The following is a 20,449-nucleotide window of genomic DNA, read 5'->3' on the forward strand; positions in this document are numbered from 1 at the left end:
GCCCTGCATCTACATCTGTATCTGGTGCGGTGCGGCGCGATGCGGTGCGGTGCGGGTGTCTGACGGTGAGGTGTTGAGCGTTCGCCTCGCCTGCTGCAGGAGAGAGGGAGAGGGAGAGAGAGGGAGAAAGAAAGAAAGAAAGAAAGAAAGAAAGAAAGTCTTTTGTGCTTGACTTTTATTACTCCGTATCTGTTTCTTTTCTTTTATTAGGTTGTTAGTTTGTTATTGGATTTTGGGATGTTTGTTTGGGATTTGATGGGATGGTGGATGGTGGATGGTGGATGGGTATTACGGAACGGAATGGGATTTGGTCGTTGTGGATGGATGTGTGATTCATTTAAGAATTTAAGAATACTAGATGAGTGAATGTTAGGGGGAGAGGAGAGGGGGTAGAGAGGAGTTGTTGTGTAAGAGTGTATAGGAGAGGAGGGAGGGCTACTTTATTTTTTTCTTATGTATAGAGTTGATGAAGAGGGGATGAGTTGTTGTTGTTGTATTTATTTACGTCGGGCGGGGAGCAGACGAAGCCTGCCGCCCTGGGACTTCCCATGGGGTACGGCGACGTGCTAAGCTAAGGAGTTACATACAAGAAGGCCCCAGAAAGCAATTTTTCAAGGCGTTGCAGCGAGAGCTACTATCGTCTGCGCCCTTCCCCTACGGATAGGATGGATCACAGTGAGAGGAAATCTCTCGTCGAGGGAAAACCATAAAAGAGAGTCAAGCAGGTACAGACTGCTGTAGCCAGCTTGTAGCATGGCTGTGCGAGTCGCATAACGACCAGTGTCAAGGCCGGACCGGGGTCAGCCGAAAAGCACTTTCAAGTGCCGAAGCTACCTAGGTCAATCAGTTGGGTGGTTAGATAGAGGGGTCAATTCATAAGCGAGGTCTGTTTGTTTATGACCTAAGCGAAGCGAAGGGGATCCACCAATCGCTCCCGACCTCCAAACCGCCGAAGCTTTGCTAAGAGGGAATTGGATCTTGTATAAAAACGTGGCGTACCAGCTCGATCCGTCCGCGAATCGTGCCCAGAAATATGCCACACGTAGATCAGTGGCCCTCCGAAAAACTTAAAATGTGCAGACCCGGTTTTCCGCGTACCGAACTTCATCTCTGTTACGCCCTTCACAACACAAAATTGCAGTTGCAGGTGAGAGGAGAACTGATCACATTACAGCAGGTGATCTACCAGTCCACCAAGGCCTACTGAGTACCCTCTCAGTCCATGCCCGTACCCATCAAGAACTCCTCCAACCTCCTTTCCCACCGTCTAAAAAAGCCCCGGATATCAGTACAGTTTATACAAAAGGCCTTACATGCGAGCAAGCCTTGCTCCTCTCAAACTCCACCTTCCAACGATCGCGTCACTTCAATAATTTCCGTCCCGCAAACCTCGCTTTCTTGATCTTAGGCGGCATACTCGCCCGCTTCAGCGCCTTCGCCTCCTTCGTCGTCCGCTTCCCAATGTCCCAGCCCCATCCCCGCAGCATCTTGACGACTTTGGGCGTGATGGCCGCTGTGATGGGGACTCGGATGAAGATGAAGGATTTATGGATTGCGTAGGCGAGCGCTAGCTGGGTTGCGAGACCTGTTTCGTCAGACGTCAGCAAGGGGGAGGAGGTATGACAAGTGAGGGAAAGAGAGGAAGTAGGGAGACGTACTAGCATCTTTCTTGTTCTTTTCCGTCGCCTCTTCGACGCCCCAGCCGGCCATTTCGACGCCTTCGCTGATTAGCTCTCCACCTGAAATCTCCTGCTCGGCTTTCTTCATGGAGGCGCGCCACTCATGCCAGAATTGCTGGATCGAATCGGGGATTAGCTTTTTAATATTCGAGAGTACTATCTCTTCCCATCGGCCTAGAGAGTTTGTTAGTGTTTTACTTCTGGAATACGAGAGGTAGAAATGGCAGTTTGCAGTGTCAGTAGCCGCTGGTCTAGCCAACGAAAGGGAATCTCATGATAGCCAGGCTCCAGATGGGGAAAACGCAACACATGTAATGGCTTCACTCGACTTGGTGTAATAGGTCATGCCAATCGTCTTTTCCCTCGGCAAGAAAGATGCCCAGAGACGTATCTGTTCAAAATTGCAATTGCCGAACTTATGCCTTGGCAGTTCTTAAATCGGCCTCTCTCCGTTTCTAATTCCACTTTGGGCTTTTGCCAGCTCAGGGTTAGGCTCAGGCTGGGGATTTCGGACCTTGGGAGTATGTTTCGTTCGAATGGAGCTTTGCAGGTTCCAAAAATTTCCAGTAGTCCAAGCCCAATTCCTGCGAATTCCTCCACAGCCGCCGATTATTTTTTTCCTTATAGCATCTTCAGATATGCGACCCGGTGATCGCATACCCTCGATTTTGCGGTCCGTCCAGGGTTCGATGGCTCGTATTTGTTGGTCCAGTATCGGCGAATGCCGCTTTTCCTCTGCAATCCCCACCATTCTAATTCCCAAGAACAGACACTGCAAACTGCTCCAAAGAAAAATTCCACTCACCAATCCTATCCGTGCCCAAATTCCTAACCAGCAAATAACAAAACGGAAAGTCCAGCGCGCTGAGCAGAAAATATACCCCCACCGCAGACCACCCATACTCTCTGCCCAACTTCTTCATTCTGCCCCCCAAAGTCGTAGGTTCTGCTTCCGCAGCCGCAGCCTTACCTCCCGGAGACCCTAGCATCTCTGTCACATTCGGAGAAACCGGCTTGCCATTGTTGGTTGCTTTCCGCCGCGCCCGCGAGTTGTGCAGGGATCGAAAGGAGTTGCGGAGGCGTTGGAGAAGCGAAGGATTGTGGAGGGAGGGCCGTCCGGAGGAAAACGTGAAGCCGGTGCCAGGTGAAGGGGAGGTGCGTGCTGAAGAAGAGGTGTAGGTTCTGCGGGCGAGCGTGCGTAGGGGAGTCGTCTGTAAAGTGGAAGGTCGGAAAGGAACTCTGCTGCTGAATATGGGCAAGCGGAGGACTCCTCGAGATGCGGTGGGAGAAAGGCCGGTTCGTATCATCTTGAGAGAATGGCGGGGATCCTTTGTTGAGAGGTTGGAAGGAGGTATTGCGCGAGAGAATTATGCCGCGCCTTTGAATTCGCAGAGAGTCCTAACTTCGAATAAGATCCCAGACTTCTCGTTCCCTTTGCTATTCGAGTTTTCCGTCCGTTCTGTAAAGGTCTAGGTCTTCTGGGCAGCTGTTTGTAAACCTTTGCGACTCAAATCCCACGGTTTTCGCAGTGCGTGGACAGCTCGTCAATCGAATGTTCGAAAAGACTGCAAAGTATAGAATATTAGGAACTCATCACCGCTATCGTTGGTGCCGGATGAAAAGGAAGTTGTAGATAGGTGAGATCGTGGCCTGACAATGTTGAAAAATTGTCGGCGGAGTTTTTCCCGTTTCCAGGGGAAGCTCTTCGGGATTTCTGCAAGGTGATGGAAGTGGGGCAGAATTACGACACTTCTTCGGCGAGTGCTGCTTTGAGCCACAAGGCAGGCAGCTAAGGCGGCAAGAGGCAAGCTCGGTTATGAAACTCAACAAACCTGAACACAGAACTCAACTCGTAATCAATGGGATGATCACCTGAGCTGTATGTTCTCAACACACGATGCATATGAATGAGTTTTCCAGAATAGGATATACCAAAGTCGTTTCTTCAAGCATGCCAGATTTATACACATTGAATCATATCAAACCTCACCCATCACTACTTCTTATCCAACCTACGAAAGGTATTTGGTATCCGCCCAGCTGGTACACCCGCTTCCTAGAGCCGTCGAGATGGTAATAGCAGAGCTAGGCTTGGTAGCAAAGCTTGCGCAACCTTCCAAAGCACCCGTCCCAGTGTTTCCATACTCCACAAAAGTAACAGCATCGGTGCGATCGTCAGAGCTGCTCCAGAACTCCCATTCTGCGGCGTTTATGATAGAGCCCAGAGTAGTGCTTTGAACGACAACCTAACATACCCCGAGCACGGTCGTCCAAGGTACACGATGCCACGCCCGGCGGTCGAGCTGGGAGACTTGTCGATGGTTGACTTGTCGATCACATAGTAAGAGACGTCAGAAGATGTGGCTCTCCCGCTTGCGGCGATTCCCCTCGGGCATATTGTCCGAAGATAAAGTCGACGGCTCCCTCGACATAGCGATGAGCGTAGACCTGGTTGCCGACTTGGGCGAGGGAGTGTCTTGGTATCCGTGTAGACCAACACCGTAGTATCCCTGAGAATCTCCATATGCGGCTAGCGCGACTGCCTGGGAACCCTTGCCGTAGGTAATTTTGACGTGACGTTATATCATGAGGCGCCGACGGCCTCGTTGATGACAGTACAGGTAGCTCTAGAAAACGAAGGTCAGCAATAGCTGATGAATTGTATCGATATTCAGGGCACAAATACTAAAAATTTGAAAGGGGTAGCATATACTCGTCGTCTGCAGCACCAGAAGCAAGGCTGGAGCTATGTGTAATGGTAACAAAATTGATCGCATAGCTGCTCGTATCTGCCGTGTAGCCATAGATCTTGAGATTCGCCTTCCGAGCTGGAATAATCACTTGCTCCTTGTAAGTATCAGCCAGAATGAAGATGCTTTGAGCGGTGGTAGATGAAGTGGAGAGAGTGTCGACGGCAGCTTGGATCTACCACAGCTGGTAAGATTCCATGATTGACACTTCATCAGCATCTTCTTACGCTGGAACAAGTCCCCCCAGATGAAACAGTAATGGCACCAGAGGGCGCTGTAGTCTGTCCAGCGGAAAAAACAGCCGATACGAAGGCGCTGAGTGAAAGAATGAAACGTATGATGCCAGATATTAGCAAGAGTATGTAGGTGATTGGATCAAACGAAAAGTAAACAAACGGACTTGACCAAGAAATCAGCGAGGAACGAATAGTAACCTAGTCTTTAAGACGAAGAGGCCTCACTTCAATGAAGAATGGCTGGTATAACATATTCCCGTCAGGCTTGATTGCTACCTCGTTCAGTTGCAAGTGGCGCGAGACTCGATGCCAAGGCGAACGTGTCAAAGGACTAATCCTCAAAGTCTCCTTGGGATATTTCCTTTAGATCTATGCCAGTATAGCGGAAGCGTCTTTAGTATCTTGTAAGCATAAGAAGTATTTAACCATTCACTATTTCAGCTTTTTAGTGCTTAGCGTTGGCGGGGTCAAATTTTCTCTCCGATATATCCTCATCCACCTTGTAGCCACTGTGCTCTGGAATGGGCGACATTGTATTGTTTGACTGTATGTCGTTTCCTTCATGATCTATGAAATAAAGTATAAGATTCCGAAGCTGGCAGAGAGATGTGTGAGATTCCGAAGTTGCTCAGCGAAAAGGTCGAAAATTGGCGTTTGAATGAAAGATTCCGATTTGTTCGATCTCTCGATCTCTTGACACCTTTCCTACAGCTGATTTGTATGGCGAAAAAGGTCTAAGTATTCCAGGTAGCCTGATAGACGCAATTGAGCAGTACCGAGTCTCTGAATTCGTGTGTGATATGCAAAGACAAGAAGCTCTAGTCGTTTAGCAGACAGCTAGCTGGAAAGTAGGAAGAGATTCTCCTATGGGGAATACTCGTCCTTTGCTTCCAAGCAGTGTATCTCTTCTAAGGTTACTTTGCTGTTCTGTGGTTTGCAAAGTACGAAAAGGAAAGTCACTGGCAAGCATCCCCTTTCCACAAGAAATATCACATAAGATCGACTACGTCACTATAGACTGCCGCTGTATGCTGGAAGCTTTGGACGGTGGACGCGGATAGATAGAATTTGCTACTAAGCATGATCAAATTTAAATTAATATGTCCTGCAACGTAGCGTAGCCACTTTAGCTTTCGCATCTATTCTCATTTCTATAGCTGTACAATCACGTCATGTCTGTCTTCATGGAGTATTTCGCCCCTCTGCCACTCGTTCCCTCCCCTTACTTATCGCTTTCCACCTTGGCGCTCTCCATCTCCCACTTCTCCATTCCCCACCTCTACCACGTTCCTTCCTCTTCTGTCAGTTTGGTTCCTTCATCACTAAATCTTTTTGTATCAACAACACCACGAATTTAATAGTGGTATACCGGTAACCAATCAGATCGAAGGTTGCTGATAGCAAAGAAGATCCTTGAAAGAGGACTGACAAAAGACGAAGCAACGTGAATTAACCTTCTTTCGTTTCAACAATATCACGATACGCATAAATCTTTAATATCCAATCGGTTAATTGATCATAAGATAGACTCCCAACTAGTACGTAGTAGTACTACGTATGTTGTGAAAGTACGTAGTACATCTCTACACCCCCACCCCCTCCCGCCACCCTTAATAAAGGACAGACCTAGTTTAGCTTACATCTCGTAGAGCGGTGGTTTTTGAATGGCTTAAAGCCTTGTCCACTTTATTGCACAGATTCAATACTTGTTGAAAGATACTTTTTCAAAGCTGAATCGTTAAAAGCTTATTGATTCAAGCCCTCTTGAGAGCCCTTGATTCAAGCCCTTGTAAGAGCCCTCGAAAAATTATGCTTTCATCTTTTATTTAAGGGGGGAGGCGGGCGGGGAGGTTGGGGGGAGAGGCGATTGATGACAACGAAGCAGCCTCCTGTCCCGCAAAACCTAATACTACACTATCCCCCTGCCCACAATTAAATGTCGGATAAAGTCTAGGCTATAAAGCCAGAGGCTAAATAATAGGGGTCTGAAAGGGTTCGAAAGTCTGATATCCTGAGAAGGTATAATTTTTGCGATGGCTTTGGTCGCTAGGTTTTCAAGCCTCGATTTCAGTCAACACACCTTATGCGCATGATTCAGATTGTTTAAGTGTAACCGCGTTGAAGATTTAGATGGTGGCGCGAGATCGAATTTAGATTTTTGCACGAAACTACGGAACGCTATCTTCAAGTATTCTAGAAGATAGTAGTACATCAAGTCAATATCTTGCACAGAAAAGAAGGGTATTGAAGTATAAACAACCATAAGATTTCAATAGGTTGTTCTAAAAAAAACTTTTCGCTTTACTACTTCAATTGATCTTGTTTCTATATCCAGATATTTTCAACCTAGCGTAAGGATTCAATTTTTTCTATCGATACCGAAGAGGAGTTGCATCCACATAAGGTCAAAAGGTGGAGGGCTGCAGAAAAATGGTGGGGTCGGTCAAATTATCAAGTCAGTTCCGGTGATAAAATGATATACCGGTACAGTAGCAAAGAAAAGCTTATTACGGAAATAGATTTCAGTTTACAAAGATATAAAGTATCTTCTACACGGGCTTTAAGAACCTCGGTACAATTTGTATGGGGATACTAAAACTCGTTTTCTGCAATCCAATTTTCAGACTCTAAAACCTGGTGGACCCAAACGCGGTTTCAACGCTCAGATTATAGTTGTACTAGTACTAGTACGTAGCACTAGTACGTAGTAATTGTACAACACCGCATACTGTAAAACTTGACAGAGTGGCGCGTAGGGCTGCCGATAGCGTCTAATCTCTGTTTCTCAAATGATCAATGCGTTAACTGCGCAGATGTCCAGATGGACCCCGAAAATCACGCTGGCGCCATAAATTAATATATACCTCCAACCAATTAGAAGTCACGGGAGGCAGTATGCGTCGATCCTGTCAAGTCAACAGCCCCCACGCGCCACTTTGTCGAGTCTATGCGATACATGCTTAAAGATAATTTTTTCAAAAAGCTGAATCGTTCAGGTGGTATACGGAAGTTCATTAAGTAAGATCAGCATCCAAATTCCATCCCGACCCGGGCTTAGAAGCAGCCACAAAACCCTCTCTTCCATCAGGGTTACACTTTAAGGGTCCGAAACAAGGTCCCCTTATGAATAATACATTTGCAAAAGGTATAATTTCGCAAGGGCTCTTACCAGGCCTTCAACCAATCAAATTATTGGGATTCAGCCTCGAAAATCATCTTTGAGCCAGTATTTAGTCTATACAGTGGAGTAGACTGCGCTTTGAGCCATTCAGAAACCGCAGTTTTACGATTTATGGGGCAAAACTATACTCCGCACATGTATTTATAGTAGCACTTAGGAGGGGACAGTATCATTGCCCCCCTCTCCTACGTACCGTATGAATATAGGACGGAGTCGTTCAGATGCCGTTTAGTAAACCTGGGGACTCGGAACTCGGTGCTCGGAACTCGAAACTAGGAATTACGTAGGAGTCTTGGAAACGTGTTCCGAGAATTTCTAGGACCTGATATCCTACTCCAGAACTTGGCAAAAAAAAAATAAAAAAAATTTAACCCTTCGTTTGAAGATTAAAGTGCGATCGTTAATGCCGACGTTCCTCCGGTCAGGTGTAAAAGAAGGGATCCTTGAGAATTCACAAGTTTATATATATTAAGTATGAGAGGAACTCGATCAGCTTTATTTAGAGTTTCTTTTTTGGTGGCGTGCGGTAACACCTTATACTACGTAATTTTCCTACAGCGTATGATCTGCGATTAGAATAGGGGTTTTCGAGCGGAAGCTAGAAAGTCCGCGGGCTCAAATAAAAGTGGAGATCAGGGACTAGGAATTATGGAGTTCTCGGAATAGGCAGAGGGCTATTTTCTGGTTTCCTAGTTTCGAGGGTCGTTTCCTACTAGTTTTCCTAGTTTCAATCCCTTCCCCTTCCAGGGTCGTATTACTAGAAACCGGTCGGAGTAGGTACCAAACACCGATTATGTAAAATAGTAGTCGAAAATAGCTCGGAAACGCGACTATGACGCGTTACCAAACGGACCCTTAGCCTCATAGATCGTAGACCGGTGGTTTACTGAATGCCTCAAAGCCTTGTCCATCCTCTTGCACAGACTGATTACTTGCTTATAGGTACTTTTCGAGGCTGAATCGCGATAGGTTTACTGATTCAAGCTCCGACAAGAGCCTTTGCAAAATTATACTTTCGCTCTTGATTCATAGGGTGGGATAGTATGGGAAATAGGATTTTTGAAGGTGTTGAGGTAGCCTCTGGAGAATTGGACAAACGTCCTATTGGATCGGAAATAAAAACAGAAGTTTGTTAAATACTTTGCAATTATGTTTGAAAGGCATTTTTAACCTTCTTTCCTTGACTTTTTTCTCGACCATTAGGTACCGATTTCATGGATTCTGGTTCAGATATAAGCGAGGCGGAGGCACAATTCACAGCCTGGTGGAATAAAAGCTTACAGAAACAGGGAGGACCTAGCCCTAGGGTGTAACACGTAGGCATGCTCCAAGGTATAATCGATGTGATTATACTTTACAGCAGGGTCCATTTGCAAAAGCTTCTCCGTTGTAATCAAGCGCGTTTACAATTAGATAAGTCGACATCAATGCGATAGCCGAAGTGCTTGAAAGCACCTAAGGATTATTGCGATAGCCGAAGTGCTTGGAAGTGGTGTACTTGAGGAAATAAGACGCCATGAGGAGGGGTAAGGGGAAAGGCGGCCCAGACATTATGGCTCGTCTAGCATGTAAGGTGATGTCGATAATATCAATAAGGTTTGGAAAAAAAAAGTTTGTCAGGTTTGAAATATATCGTCGATGATGTCGTTAGTAAGTATCGATGATATGGATAATGTCGATGATGTCGGTGATATCTAAGGTTTGAAGGTCAGCTCGTAAGGTTAGAGTCTGATCACTCCGACCAATACGGAGTATATTAATACTAATATTTGTAGCAGATAGGAAGAACAAGACGGGGGGAGGGTTGGGAGTTGGAGGTTGGCGCGCGTAGTTTTAATAGTTGTGATAGTTGTGATAGTTGTGATAGTTGTGATAGTTGTGATAGTTGTGATAGTTGTGATAGTTGTGATAGTTGTGATAGTTGTAATAGTTGTAATAGTTATGGTTTTAATAAGAACTCGAAAATCAATATCAACGCAAGTGCCAAAATGTTAATACCACAAGCCTGGTTGTGCAGTCGCTCAATTGCGGCAGTACCCGTTAGCGTAGGCCATAGCTTCGTAATCATTTTCCTCTTACTACGTACAATCCAGCTACTTACAAGATCATGACTTCGTGACTTAAGGCATAACGGGCCTTGAAGCCGCGGAGGCTACCAAAGGGAAAGAGATAGACTTAAACACCAGAACTTAGGAGAATTAACCATCGCACTTTGTTGAGGATAAACGCACTTAGTTGTACTACTATCAATCACTAAGAAGTATCTCTCCTCATACTAGAGTTCGCGTGACCCCTACCGTATAAACTCACACAGTCGGCGTGCCCCCCCCCCCACACCGAGTTCAGCGGTGGCGTTTGATTTTTGAGTACTAATCAATAGCAAACCTAAGCCACTTGACTTAGATCCGTCACAGTAGATAGATTAACAATAAAACCAAATATTTGCCGCCCAAAAATTATACGCAAACGCTGCTCGGAACTCAATGTAATAGAGCGCGCCGACTGTGTGAGTTTATACGGTCCTTTGGTTTAGCCGGGTTTCAGGAGTCATTAATCCCAGTTCCAACGGCCAAAGATTTCCCATGCCTCGACACTCAAAACTGAATGCCGCTTTACGCAGTATGCTCGACACCGTTTCCCTTGTACGGGTAAAGTAAAATAGAAGAGCCGGGCCGTAAAAATGGCCCGGCAGAAGTCGCAATCGAGGGGAAATAATGGGAAGGAAAAGGTGCAATTCGCCAAGTCGGCTTTGTGCAAGACCGCAGAATTCATTGACTATTCTCATAATCTGCAATACGCAAGACAATTTGTTTGTGTTCCTACTATCATAGCTAGTTCTACTACAAGCAGAGCAAAAGCAAGACGTCGCTAGCTTTTCTAGCATTGACCTTAAGTCGCTCGGGAGGAGAGTCGCTTGAAAGGAGAGCTGTTTAGAATAAAGAGGTGACAAAAGTCAAGCAATGATAAGGTTTCTTGTAATTGCTACACTCGGTACAGAGTTGTGTTAGCTAACTGTACGAGCCGCATGAGCGAACCTCTCACTGCATAGAGCGGCATTCAATTTAAGGTGTTGAGGTATGCGAAATCATGACCCACTACAGTATATTCGAGGCATACGGAGTACGGAGTATGAATTCTTTGGCCAATTCTACAGCGCTTGAGTGTTGTCCTTGGTCCAGAGCTTAGCTCAGTCAAGCTACGCAAGCTGGCTACTTGGATCTGTACCTCATTGGGTCGAGTTTGAGCTCCACACCAGGGACAACACCCAAACGCTGTACCTTTGTATATATATTGGCCGTTCATTCCCTCCAAATCTTCTATCTCCTCATATCGTTTTTCTAATATCTTACATACCCATTCGCTTATCGTTTCAACCGAAATCTTTCGTCAACATGTTGCTTCCCTCGTTAAATACCTCGCTGCTGGTCCTCAGCGTTGCTTCACTCGTCTTAGCTGGCCCTATGCCCAAGACCTCGAAATCCAAGAACTCGAAATCTTCCAAGACTACGAAATCTTCCAAGAACACGCCATCTGTCAAGACCACGGCGAAGGTCGAGACCGCGGGTGGTTGCAAGGCCGCGGATATTTACCAGCCCACGGATGGTTACAAGACCACGGATCCTCCCAAGGACACGGATCCGTACAAGACCACGGATCCTCCTAAGGACACGGATCCGTACAAGACCACGGATCCTCCTAAGGACACGGATCCGTACAAGACCACGGATCCTCCTAAGGACACGGATCCGTACAAGACCACGGATCCTCCGAAGAGCTCGGGAGGTTCTAAGAACACGGATCCGTACAAGACCACGGATCCTCCGAAGAGCTCGGGAGGTTCTAAGAGCTCGGGAGGTTCTAAGAGCTCGGGAGGTTCTAAGAGCTCGGGAGGTTCTAAGAAGTCGGGAGGTTCCAAGAAGTCGGGAAGTTCCAAGAACACGGATCCTCCTAAGGACACGGATCCTCCCAAGAACACGGATCCTCCCAAGAGCTCGGGAGGTTCTAAGAACTCGGGAGGTTCCAAGAGCACGGATCCGTACAAGACCACGGAACCTCCCAAGAGCTCGGGAGGTTCTAAGAACTCGGGAGGTTCCAAGAACTCGGGAGGTGCCTGCACTTTCACAACTGCTGCGGCTGCAATGTCCGGGAAGTCCAAATGTTCGAGTATTATCTTGGATAACATCAGCGTCGAGGGCGGTGTGACTCTCGACTTGACAAAACTTGCTGATGGAACTACTGTAGCTATCCCCCCCCCAATCTTCTGTTGACCAGTCCGCTCTAACGCTCTCCCAGGTCGAGTTCCAGGGTACGACCACCTGGGGGTACGAAGAATGGAGTGGTCCTCTCTTCTCCGTCTCCGGAAACAACATCGCCGTGTCCGGTGCCCCCGGACACGTTCTCGATGGGAACGGAGCGAAGTGGTGGGATGGTCAGGGCGGGAATGGAGGTGTTACTAAGCCCAAGTTCTTCGCCGCCCATAAGTTGACCGGATCATCCACCATCAAGGGCCTCAACATCAAGAACTACCCAGTCCATTGCTTCTCTATCAGCGACGCTGAGGGACTGACGGTTTCGGACGTGACACTCGACAACTCTGCCGCTGGTGCTTTGGGACACAACTCGGATGCATTCGACGTCAGTAAATCCAAGAACATCGTCATCTCGGGCGCAAAAGTCAAGAACCAAGACGATTGCCTGGCCATCAACTCGGGCAGAGGCATCACTTTCACCGATTGTGATTGCCAGGGCGGCCACGGAATCTCAATCGGCTCTGTCGGTGGTGCGTAGCCTCCGTTTCCCCCCAAACCAAAGCAGACGAACGCAAACAAGAGAAAAACTGACCCGCAACAGGACGTTCCGACAATGTCGTTTCCGACATACACATCTCCAATACCAGAGTTTCCGATTCGGAAAACGGCGTCCGCATCAAGACCATTGCGGGCGCCACTGGATCCGTGTCTGGCGTGACTTACAAGGACATCACCCTCTCTGGCATCACCAAACATGGTATTATCATCGAGCAAGATTACCAGAACGGATCGCCCACGGGTAAGCCCACAGCTGGTGTTCCCGTCACGGATTTGACGCTCTCTGGTATCTCTGGGACGGTCGAGTCTAGTGCTTATAACATTTACATCCTGTGCGCGGCTTGCTCGGACTGGACCTGGTATGCTTCTCTCCAACCTACTACTGCTGCCAAACATGAGAACATAGCTAAGCAATCAACAGGACCGACATTAATGTTACGGGAGGAGGGAAGGCCAACAAATGCGTCGGTGTCCCTAGTGGTATAAAGTGTTAAGCCGAAACGCAAAACCAAACATGAGAGGATAATGCTTGCGAACGACTACATGGGCGGATAATGCTTGCGAACGACGACATGAGACGAATTATACATTTCCTTTTCACTTCCAAGAAGCCATTCGGTATGACCGCTAGGCGCAGGTCCGCGATGGATTTGGCTGAGCACTTGCTCATCTTCCACACTTCCTACTGTATATACTTTGCCCACTGGGCCCACAGGCACATATCCCAGGCGGATGCCGAATGTATTCAAGCTTCTCTTTTCCTCGGACATCAGATGCAAAAATGCGACCCGTGAAGTCGATGTAGTGGAAAGTTAAACCCGCCATATCGATGTCGGATGGTAAGTGGTCGCCCGCAGAGCTCACAGCGCCGTCGCTCCTCCAAATGCTTGTGCGCCGTAAATGCAGCCGTGATGATAGTCCCCCAAAACGCCGCCATTGCATGCATCTATCCCACCGAGAGATATCCCAAGTCGTACAATCATGAGCCCTCCCCTCTGCCCGCGGCCCAGACAGCACCTAACTCGCTTTCCCCTTCCCCTTAACCTTCGGCATCCTCTCATACGCATTCGGACTCCTCTTCCTCACGCCCCCACTCCCACTGCCACTCCCCCCCTCCCCATTCCCCTCTCCTCCATGATCATGGCCATGACCACACCCCCCTCTCTTACCTCCCTTCCTCCCTCTCTTGCCCCCACTACCACCACCACCACCAACCGGTCTCGCCCGCCCGTCATCCCCACTGTCATCATCACCACTACTACTACTGCTACTATCGTCGCCACTCGAGCTCTCATCACTGCTCTCATCCACCCCCTTCGGCGCATGGTAGATACAGCACACCTTGCTCTTCTTCCTGCCCAGCCCCTCATTGTCAACCACGTCTTCCGCCCACTGGATGCGCCGCCTCGCGCCTTCTGCTTCTGGTTCGGCTTGAGGCGCGCCGCGGAGGTGCAGCACGGCCTGGGTGCGCGGTTGCGTCTGCGTCTGTGTCTGTGTCTGCGTTGAGGATGTGGATGCGGAGGTGCGCAAGGAGGAGGAGAGTTGCGGCTGGGGTTGTTGGGTTTGGCCTGCCCTTGAACCACCGCCGGGAGCGCGCGATGTGGTTGCCATTTTTCGAGGGCGAGAGTATGTTCTTATTTCTGTGCTTTTCCCGAGGGAGGGCTGGGAGGATGGGGTTCCGTCCAGCTTTTGGAGTATGTCGCTGGTGGTGTCTGTGACGTGGGGTAGGTAACAAAAGAAGAGACGGCTAAGAGCGATGTGAACTTTGGGTTATGTCACAGTCGAAATTGTATGCCGAAGTGAAGCTTTTTGTCTCGCTGCTAGCATCAGGTCGTTGTTTATGTTCGTCCTGGTGGGAGGATATGGCTTTGGTCTTTTTGATGCGCGATCGAGATGGTGGAGGAAAGATGCTGGGCGGAATTTTGTTCCTCCGGGCAACATCAATGCCAAGATAAATTACTGGGTCAGGGTGGGCAAGAAAGTTATGCAATCGATCATGTTCGGTTGATCCCCAACTCTCCATTTCGAGTCAACTGAACTTGAAGTCATCGGTCATCACTGAATTCAAAATTGAAGATCCTCCTCTTGATTATCTTTCAACACGTCGTCGTACATGACGCCAGCGACAGTTTTATTGAGAAAAGGGGCTGTAAGCGAGGTACGCTCGTTCTATGGTAGGAGATTTGGTATACACCAATCGAGAAAAATTTCTTCCGTTACATATGTAAAGCCCAGTAGAAGGCTCGTCTGCCACTTCCGGCAACAAAGAGCTTCGATCATGGAGATAGATAGCTGGGAAGTTTTTTTTTCCCACAAATGATTCAGAATTATGCGTATGAGATATCGTGTCTCTTTGGTCAGGATCATATACAGGCGTTCTGTTGGTGATTCCGAATTATGACTTCCTGCGCAAGAACCGCCACGATACTCTCCTTAAACAAACACACTCCTCGCACGGCATATTCGCGTTGATCGCATTCCTAAACTCAGCCCTCACCACTATTCCCGGCAACCTCGAACTATTGGGGTACTCCATATGCATTCGTTGACTATGCCTTCAATCACCGCTTCGTCTCGAGAGGGAACACCAAGATCTATATATTGTCAGCTTTCGCTGTCAATCTTCCTGGACTCGACTCAAGATTCAATCCATTTTTCTTTGGAAGTCCAAATCCAAACATCCTATATTATTCTCCCAATGTAAAACTTGCAGCCAGACGTCCCTTTGAAATTCATACGGAATTTTCGAGGTACTTACTCTGTTTGGAGCTCGCGTATTTGCCCCTCCCAGTCGTCAATACTCAATAGAGCCCCGAGCGAACAGGCGGGCAGTATTGATTAACAACATCAAAAATCGCTGTATCCGCAAAATCAAAATCAGAGCAGCAATTCAGAGAGAGAGAGAGAGTTTCTGGGATAATACCACCACCGAGTAAGCAAGTTATTGCAAGCTTATCTTCCCAGGAAAATACACAAGACAATGGAGACAAACACTTGAAAATTCGACCACCATGGACGGCACTTGATCCGGGCAAAAAGAGCACCAGAATCCACCTGTGCATATAGGAACTCTGGAACCTCCGATAGCTTTTCCGAGTAGCGCAACGTACGAATCGTGACTATTGGCAAAATCCTCTCTCTATGCTGCCCTTCGTGAATCTCCATCTTGCCGCATCCTCTCGAGAAAGACCCTCCCTCTCCTAAGCTAGAATCAGTGAGCCCATCCCATTGCAAAATACGCCACGATCGAGACCCCCCCGGCCTCCCCTCCGTACCATGCTGTAGACCAGCTGCCCCCTTGAACTTCAACTCTCCCACCCCAAACCAGAACGCCTCCATAATTTCAATACCATGCCCAGATCTCATGTTCGATGCCTCGCACCAAATATAGACTTGTACATATCACCTTCTTTCTCTACTTTTCACCTCCAAAAAGAATCTCCTCTTCGCATTCTTCAGCGGCAGGATCCCCCATCATCAAATATCCCCATCAAACTCTATTCTTTTTTCTTAAAGCGATGGCCCAGTGCATCCATCAATAAGCGGTCATGGAAGCTAACATGTGCAGATATCACCGTTCGAGAGCGAGATTAGAGAAAAAAAAAAGAAAAAAAAAAAGAAAAACCTACAATGTTACGAGCAGCCTCTCAATCAATCCCTCTCGATATTCGAGTTTTGCTAAATCAGTTTGATAATCAAATAAATGAGAGACAGACGACAATTTTCTCGTCTTGAAGCACTTGAACGTTAGCATACGCACCACCCCTCCCCCCGCCCCTAAAAAGAAACCCCTTACGTCGTAACTCTGCCGAGAGCTTCGGAATCCGCTCAGCTGCCGGGTGAGGTGTATATATTTCCTCTTCAAAGACGATTCTGGAGATGATTTTTGCTTCGATGCCGTTACGCTTGCACGATCACGTGGAACGCTATCCTTTCTAACCTTTTGAGAAGGTACGTCCCGGATTTTTGCCGCTGCTTTAGCTTCTGCGCAGGTATCACTGCTCGGTATCAGGCCGGCAAGTTTGCCAGTCTCGTGGTGACTTAGAAAGTTCCATGGGAAAGCAACACGGTTCTGGCTACTTCCAAAGCTCAAGTATTTTGAATCAGTGCAGGCCATGTTAGAAATGCTAACATACAAGGCCTGCATAGAGAGTATGCCATCTCGATCCACCGTTTGTCTCAGGGAAGATCAGAAAGTTCGGGAATCGAGGCGGCAATAGCAGGGCGATGAACTGCTCACGTCGGTTATCGCCGTATCTCGTGAGACCAGAAAGCTACAGGGTTGTGCGGCGCTCAAAAGACGTGGTGCTCTCGTAGAATAATATTGGTAGGGTGAGGTAAAGACGAGACTTGATTATGGTTGTTGTATTTCTCAATGATTGCTATGGAGTTGAAGGAGGCGGTCCCTTATAAGGAAGCCACGTGGTCCTCCGTCCCCGTGATCTATTAACGTAGCGCCGCTATCAAATCCCATTGCGAATGTCTGAGGCCAACCGCCGTTCCTTCCACTCTTGTTCCACTGTTAGATCGCATTCCGATAAATAGTGCTTGGCGTTGAACATGAGAATGCGTCTTATTGAGGACATGCTCGAATCACCCGAGACGGAAGGCACGACCGAGGAGCCGCATCAGGTGACTCGAAACACAGCTCGCCGATTGCATAAGCTTAGCACTATACCCAAGTAAATCTAATAGAGTTTTCGGGTTTCTGGTTTCCGAGGCTCCGATAGACGTTGACCTTCTGCTCTGATTTGTCTTCCACAAGGCTACTTCAGTCAGGAGAGTCGGTACCAAAACCGACAACAGCGCTATAGCTAAATGGCATTTGAGTGGTTAATACCTACACGCTGCCTAAGTATAAGAAGTTTCCAAAACACATAGGAAGAAGTTATGTCCACGGCTCTATCAAGGCTCTATTGGTTGGGGAGAATAAAGTCCGCCGCTGTTCAGCGTATATTTACTTCTACGAGACAAGACTATTGGTAATATGGACGCATGATACAGCCCACATGAGTATTTCGCTCGCTCGCTAGCTCGCCCACCCATCGTCACCCCAGACTGGTCCTCCCGGAGGGGTGTACGGGTTGCTGGCCGAGACATCACGGTACTCGAGGAAGATCTATGGAATGTCAGTACACAATGCAATCGTCCTGTTTCGAATTCAACATACGGAAGTAGTATCGTCAGCCTTGTAAGCTCCAGGAAGCGCAATGCCTTCCGGGAGCTCGGTGCTTCCACTGCCAGTGATCGTGATCTGGTGGCAGCTGGGGTAGAACTGAGCCAAGCTGCCGTCCTTGTTCGTGCGCTGCAGGCCAAGGATCTCGTGTCTCAACAGGTACTCTCCGGGGGCGATGGTTGATGGGAGAGTGAGGGTGTATGTGCTATTCTGCGTGGTGAGTCTCTTGCTGGCCCTAGGAGAACACAGGGGGGTCAGCAATCGGCCATCTCGACAGGTTTCGGGAAAATGAGAAGGATGGGAAAAGGACAAGATATGGTTCCGAATCCCCATCACTTACCATGGAACTTCCTCGTTTGGGTCGTACCCGGCTTGGTCGATTTTGACCCAGACGTTGCCAACACTGCCGGAAAACTCACTGCATGGACCATTGCAATTGGCGAGGTAGGTCATCACTAGATGCTGTCAGTTGCGTTCCGTGGGAGATGTTCTCGGTGGGCTTACTTGGCCCTGGGTGGTCACTCTGCCAATCCGTCCACATAAACTTGACTACACTTCCAGCGGCAACTTCAGCCGTAGCGCTAACTGGAACGTTGTTGCCGGACTCAAAGACGTTGCAGGTGATGGCATCCGTTTCGAAGGTTCCATCCGTGACTGGCCCGTTATCGTCAAACTTGCGTGTGATCTTGTTGAGGTCTTCCTTCGAGGGATCCTTGTAAGGATTCCAGGTGCTGACGACGTTCTCACCGAGCCAGATCTGCTGGACAAAGCCATGCGCAGAGGCTAGAGCGAAGAGGGAGGGTAGAGTAACGGCGGTCTTCATCTTAAATGTATCGTAGAGAGGGAAAATATAAGAGTCAAAACAAAAGAGGAAGTAGCTAGTACTGAAGAAGTGAATGAAGAACTAAGATGGCAGTTACCGGAACCGAAGCGAATGTGAACAAAACAGATGGGTTGAAGAGACGAAAACGATGGAGTGAGAAAGTACGGCCATCCGCGTACCAGCTATATATGCGTACCAGCTATACATGCGTACCAGCTATACATGCAGAGAACGCTGACGTCGTGTTTGCGTCTGGTGAATTGCCAAGAGGCCAAGGACATTTACATGGGACGACGTCGCCAATGCTCTGTTGGGGCATTTCGATATATGAAACGTCTTGTCACTTTCGATATCGCTTGTTATCCAGACTTCTTCACATTTTATCAGTGATGCGCGGGAACTTCGAGAGTGCGAATGTATCTTGTATTTATGGCGCTATGCATGGCCAAGCGTCTATCCACTTATGCCATCCCACCACTTGTGTTACCACAGAACGAAAACAATCGCATTAGGCGGCAACAGCAGCCTGGCTGCTAGCAACAGCAAGCATTGGCAGCACTAGCAGAATTGGCAGCAGCAGCAGTATCGGCAGCACCGGCAGAGCCACAGCTTGTGTCTTGCTGCCACCACCGTCACCTCCACCAGCTTTGCCTCCTATAAATAGGTTAGAGTCAATTTCAACGGCATCGTTCTCTCATATAGTACTTACTACGTGCCTCTCCTCTTTTCGCACACCTTGTGCTGCCACCGGCAATTGCCGCATTCCAGCATGGACGTGCCGTCAGGAGCACGAAAGGTTTTGCAGGTGCGGAAGGGGCCGCATCCGTATCGACTCCCTTCCCGGGGGGTGCACCTCTCGCACGCCGTCAGTTCCAACACTCCCTTCGCCTGGATTTTTCCGCCCTCGAAGCACTTTGCATGGTTGGTGCCGGCGGGGTGTGGTTGTAGAAGGACTGCCTGGCTCTGTGAAAGCTTCCAGTCAATCTCCTGCAGGATTGGACCAGTCATGTTCGCGGCGTGCCTCGAAGTGGTGAAGTTGCAGGCGTTCGTAGTGGTGAGGGACCATTGGGCAGCCTATAAGTACCTTGAGTCAGTAAGTATGCTCTGTCGAACTATACGAGTGGGACGGAGTGACTAACCATTGTGAGAGATTGAATGAAGACTGAGGCTATGTGAATGGATGAGTAACTTCCTGAGAGTATTTTAGTCGTCAATGGGTGTCGATGATGTCGAGATCGAAGTGTGAGTGAGTAGTTGGTGTTGAGAATAGAAGGAGGATATACTTCTCTAAAGCCAAACACCGATCTCGCGGTGGCACCAGTCCCGATTAGGCGGTCAATTACTGCTTTCGGTACTATCTAGAACTCCTATACACGTGTAAACAGCTCACAAATGTCAAGGGAGGGTCCAGTCGAGTGACTCACGCAGGTACTCGATCTATAAGAGTCCGAATGGACCTTCTGCAGTACTCCTGCCACTTAGCCTCATCTAGACTCGCCGCTCTTTGTTACCATTTACGGTTCCTTATTTGGGAGATTTAAGCTACAATGCTCAAGCTCAGTTTTGGGTCTGAGCAATGGTTCCTACGCAATGCCATTCATCGCATCCCCCGGACTCGAAGCCCAGCCGCTGCGGCCCGTGGAGTCTCCACAAGCGATTCCATGTGGTTTGGAATCTCTGATATTCAAAATTGAGTAAATATAAAGGATTGACAAGCTCTGGTGTATGTTTAGGAATGGGGTTGACGAGACTGTCTGCCTTAGGCCTTGAGGAGTCGAAACGACGTAAGTAGGACT

General features: G+C 48.2%; 4 protein-coding genes across 4 annotated transcripts; 1 reads left to right on the forward strand and 3 right to left on the reverse strand.

The window, feature by feature from the left end:
• Nucleotides 1-1,361: 1,361 nt before the first annotated feature.
• L3040_000491 (uncharacterized protein) lies at nt 1,362-2,986 on the reverse strand (the record flags this gene model as incomplete). Its single annotated transcript, XM_007292383.2, has 3 exons — nt 1,362-1,585; nt 1,659-1,853; nt 2,485-2,986. 3 exons carry the CDS (start codon nt 2,984-2,986, stop codon nt 1,362-1,364), a joined length of 921 nt encoding a protein of 306 aa, XP_007292445.2.
• Nucleotides 2,987-11,238: 8,252 nt separating this feature from the next.
• L3040_000492 (uncharacterized protein) lies at nt 11,239-13,148 on the forward strand (the record flags this gene model as incomplete). The annotated part of the gene is made up of 4 exons (XM_007292380.2): nt 11,239-12,084; nt 12,140-12,626; nt 12,698-13,013; nt 13,076-13,148. 4 exons carry the CDS (start codon nt 11,239-11,241, stop codon nt 13,146-13,148), a joined length of 1,722 nt encoding a protein of 573 aa, XP_007292442.2.
• A 4,535-nt stretch (nt 13,149-17,683) lies between these two features.
• On the reverse strand, nt 17,684-18,653 carry L3040_000493 (uncharacterized protein; the record flags this gene model as incomplete). Its single annotated transcript, XM_007292378.2, has 4 exons — nt 17,684-17,773; nt 17,825-18,065; nt 18,171-18,285; nt 18,335-18,653. The coding sequence occupies 4 exons, from the start codon at nt 18,651-18,653 to the stop codon at nt 17,684-17,686; spliced, it is 765 nt and encodes a 254-aa protein (XP_007292440.2).
• A 708-nt stretch (nt 18,654-19,361) lies between these two features.
• L3040_000494 (uncharacterized protein) lies at nt 19,362-19,795 on the reverse strand (the record flags this gene model as incomplete). The annotated part of the gene is made up of 2 exons (XM_066155174.1): nt 19,362-19,727; nt 19,793-19,795. The coding sequence occupies 2 exons, from the start codon at nt 19,793-19,795 to the stop codon at nt 19,362-19,364; spliced, it is 369 nt and encodes a 122-aa protein (XP_066013220.1).
• Nucleotides 19,796-20,449: the final 654 nt, after the last annotated feature.

Source organism: Drepanopeziza brunnea (assembly GCF_022702325.1).
Source record: "Drepanopeziza brunnea f. sp. 'multigermtubi' strain 214-2 chromosome Unknown ctg1, whole genome shotgun sequence".
In the NCBI taxonomy this organism is placed as follows: Eukaryota; Fungi; Ascomycota; class Leotiomycetes; order Helotiales; family Drepanopezizaceae; genus Drepanopeziza; species Drepanopeziza brunnea.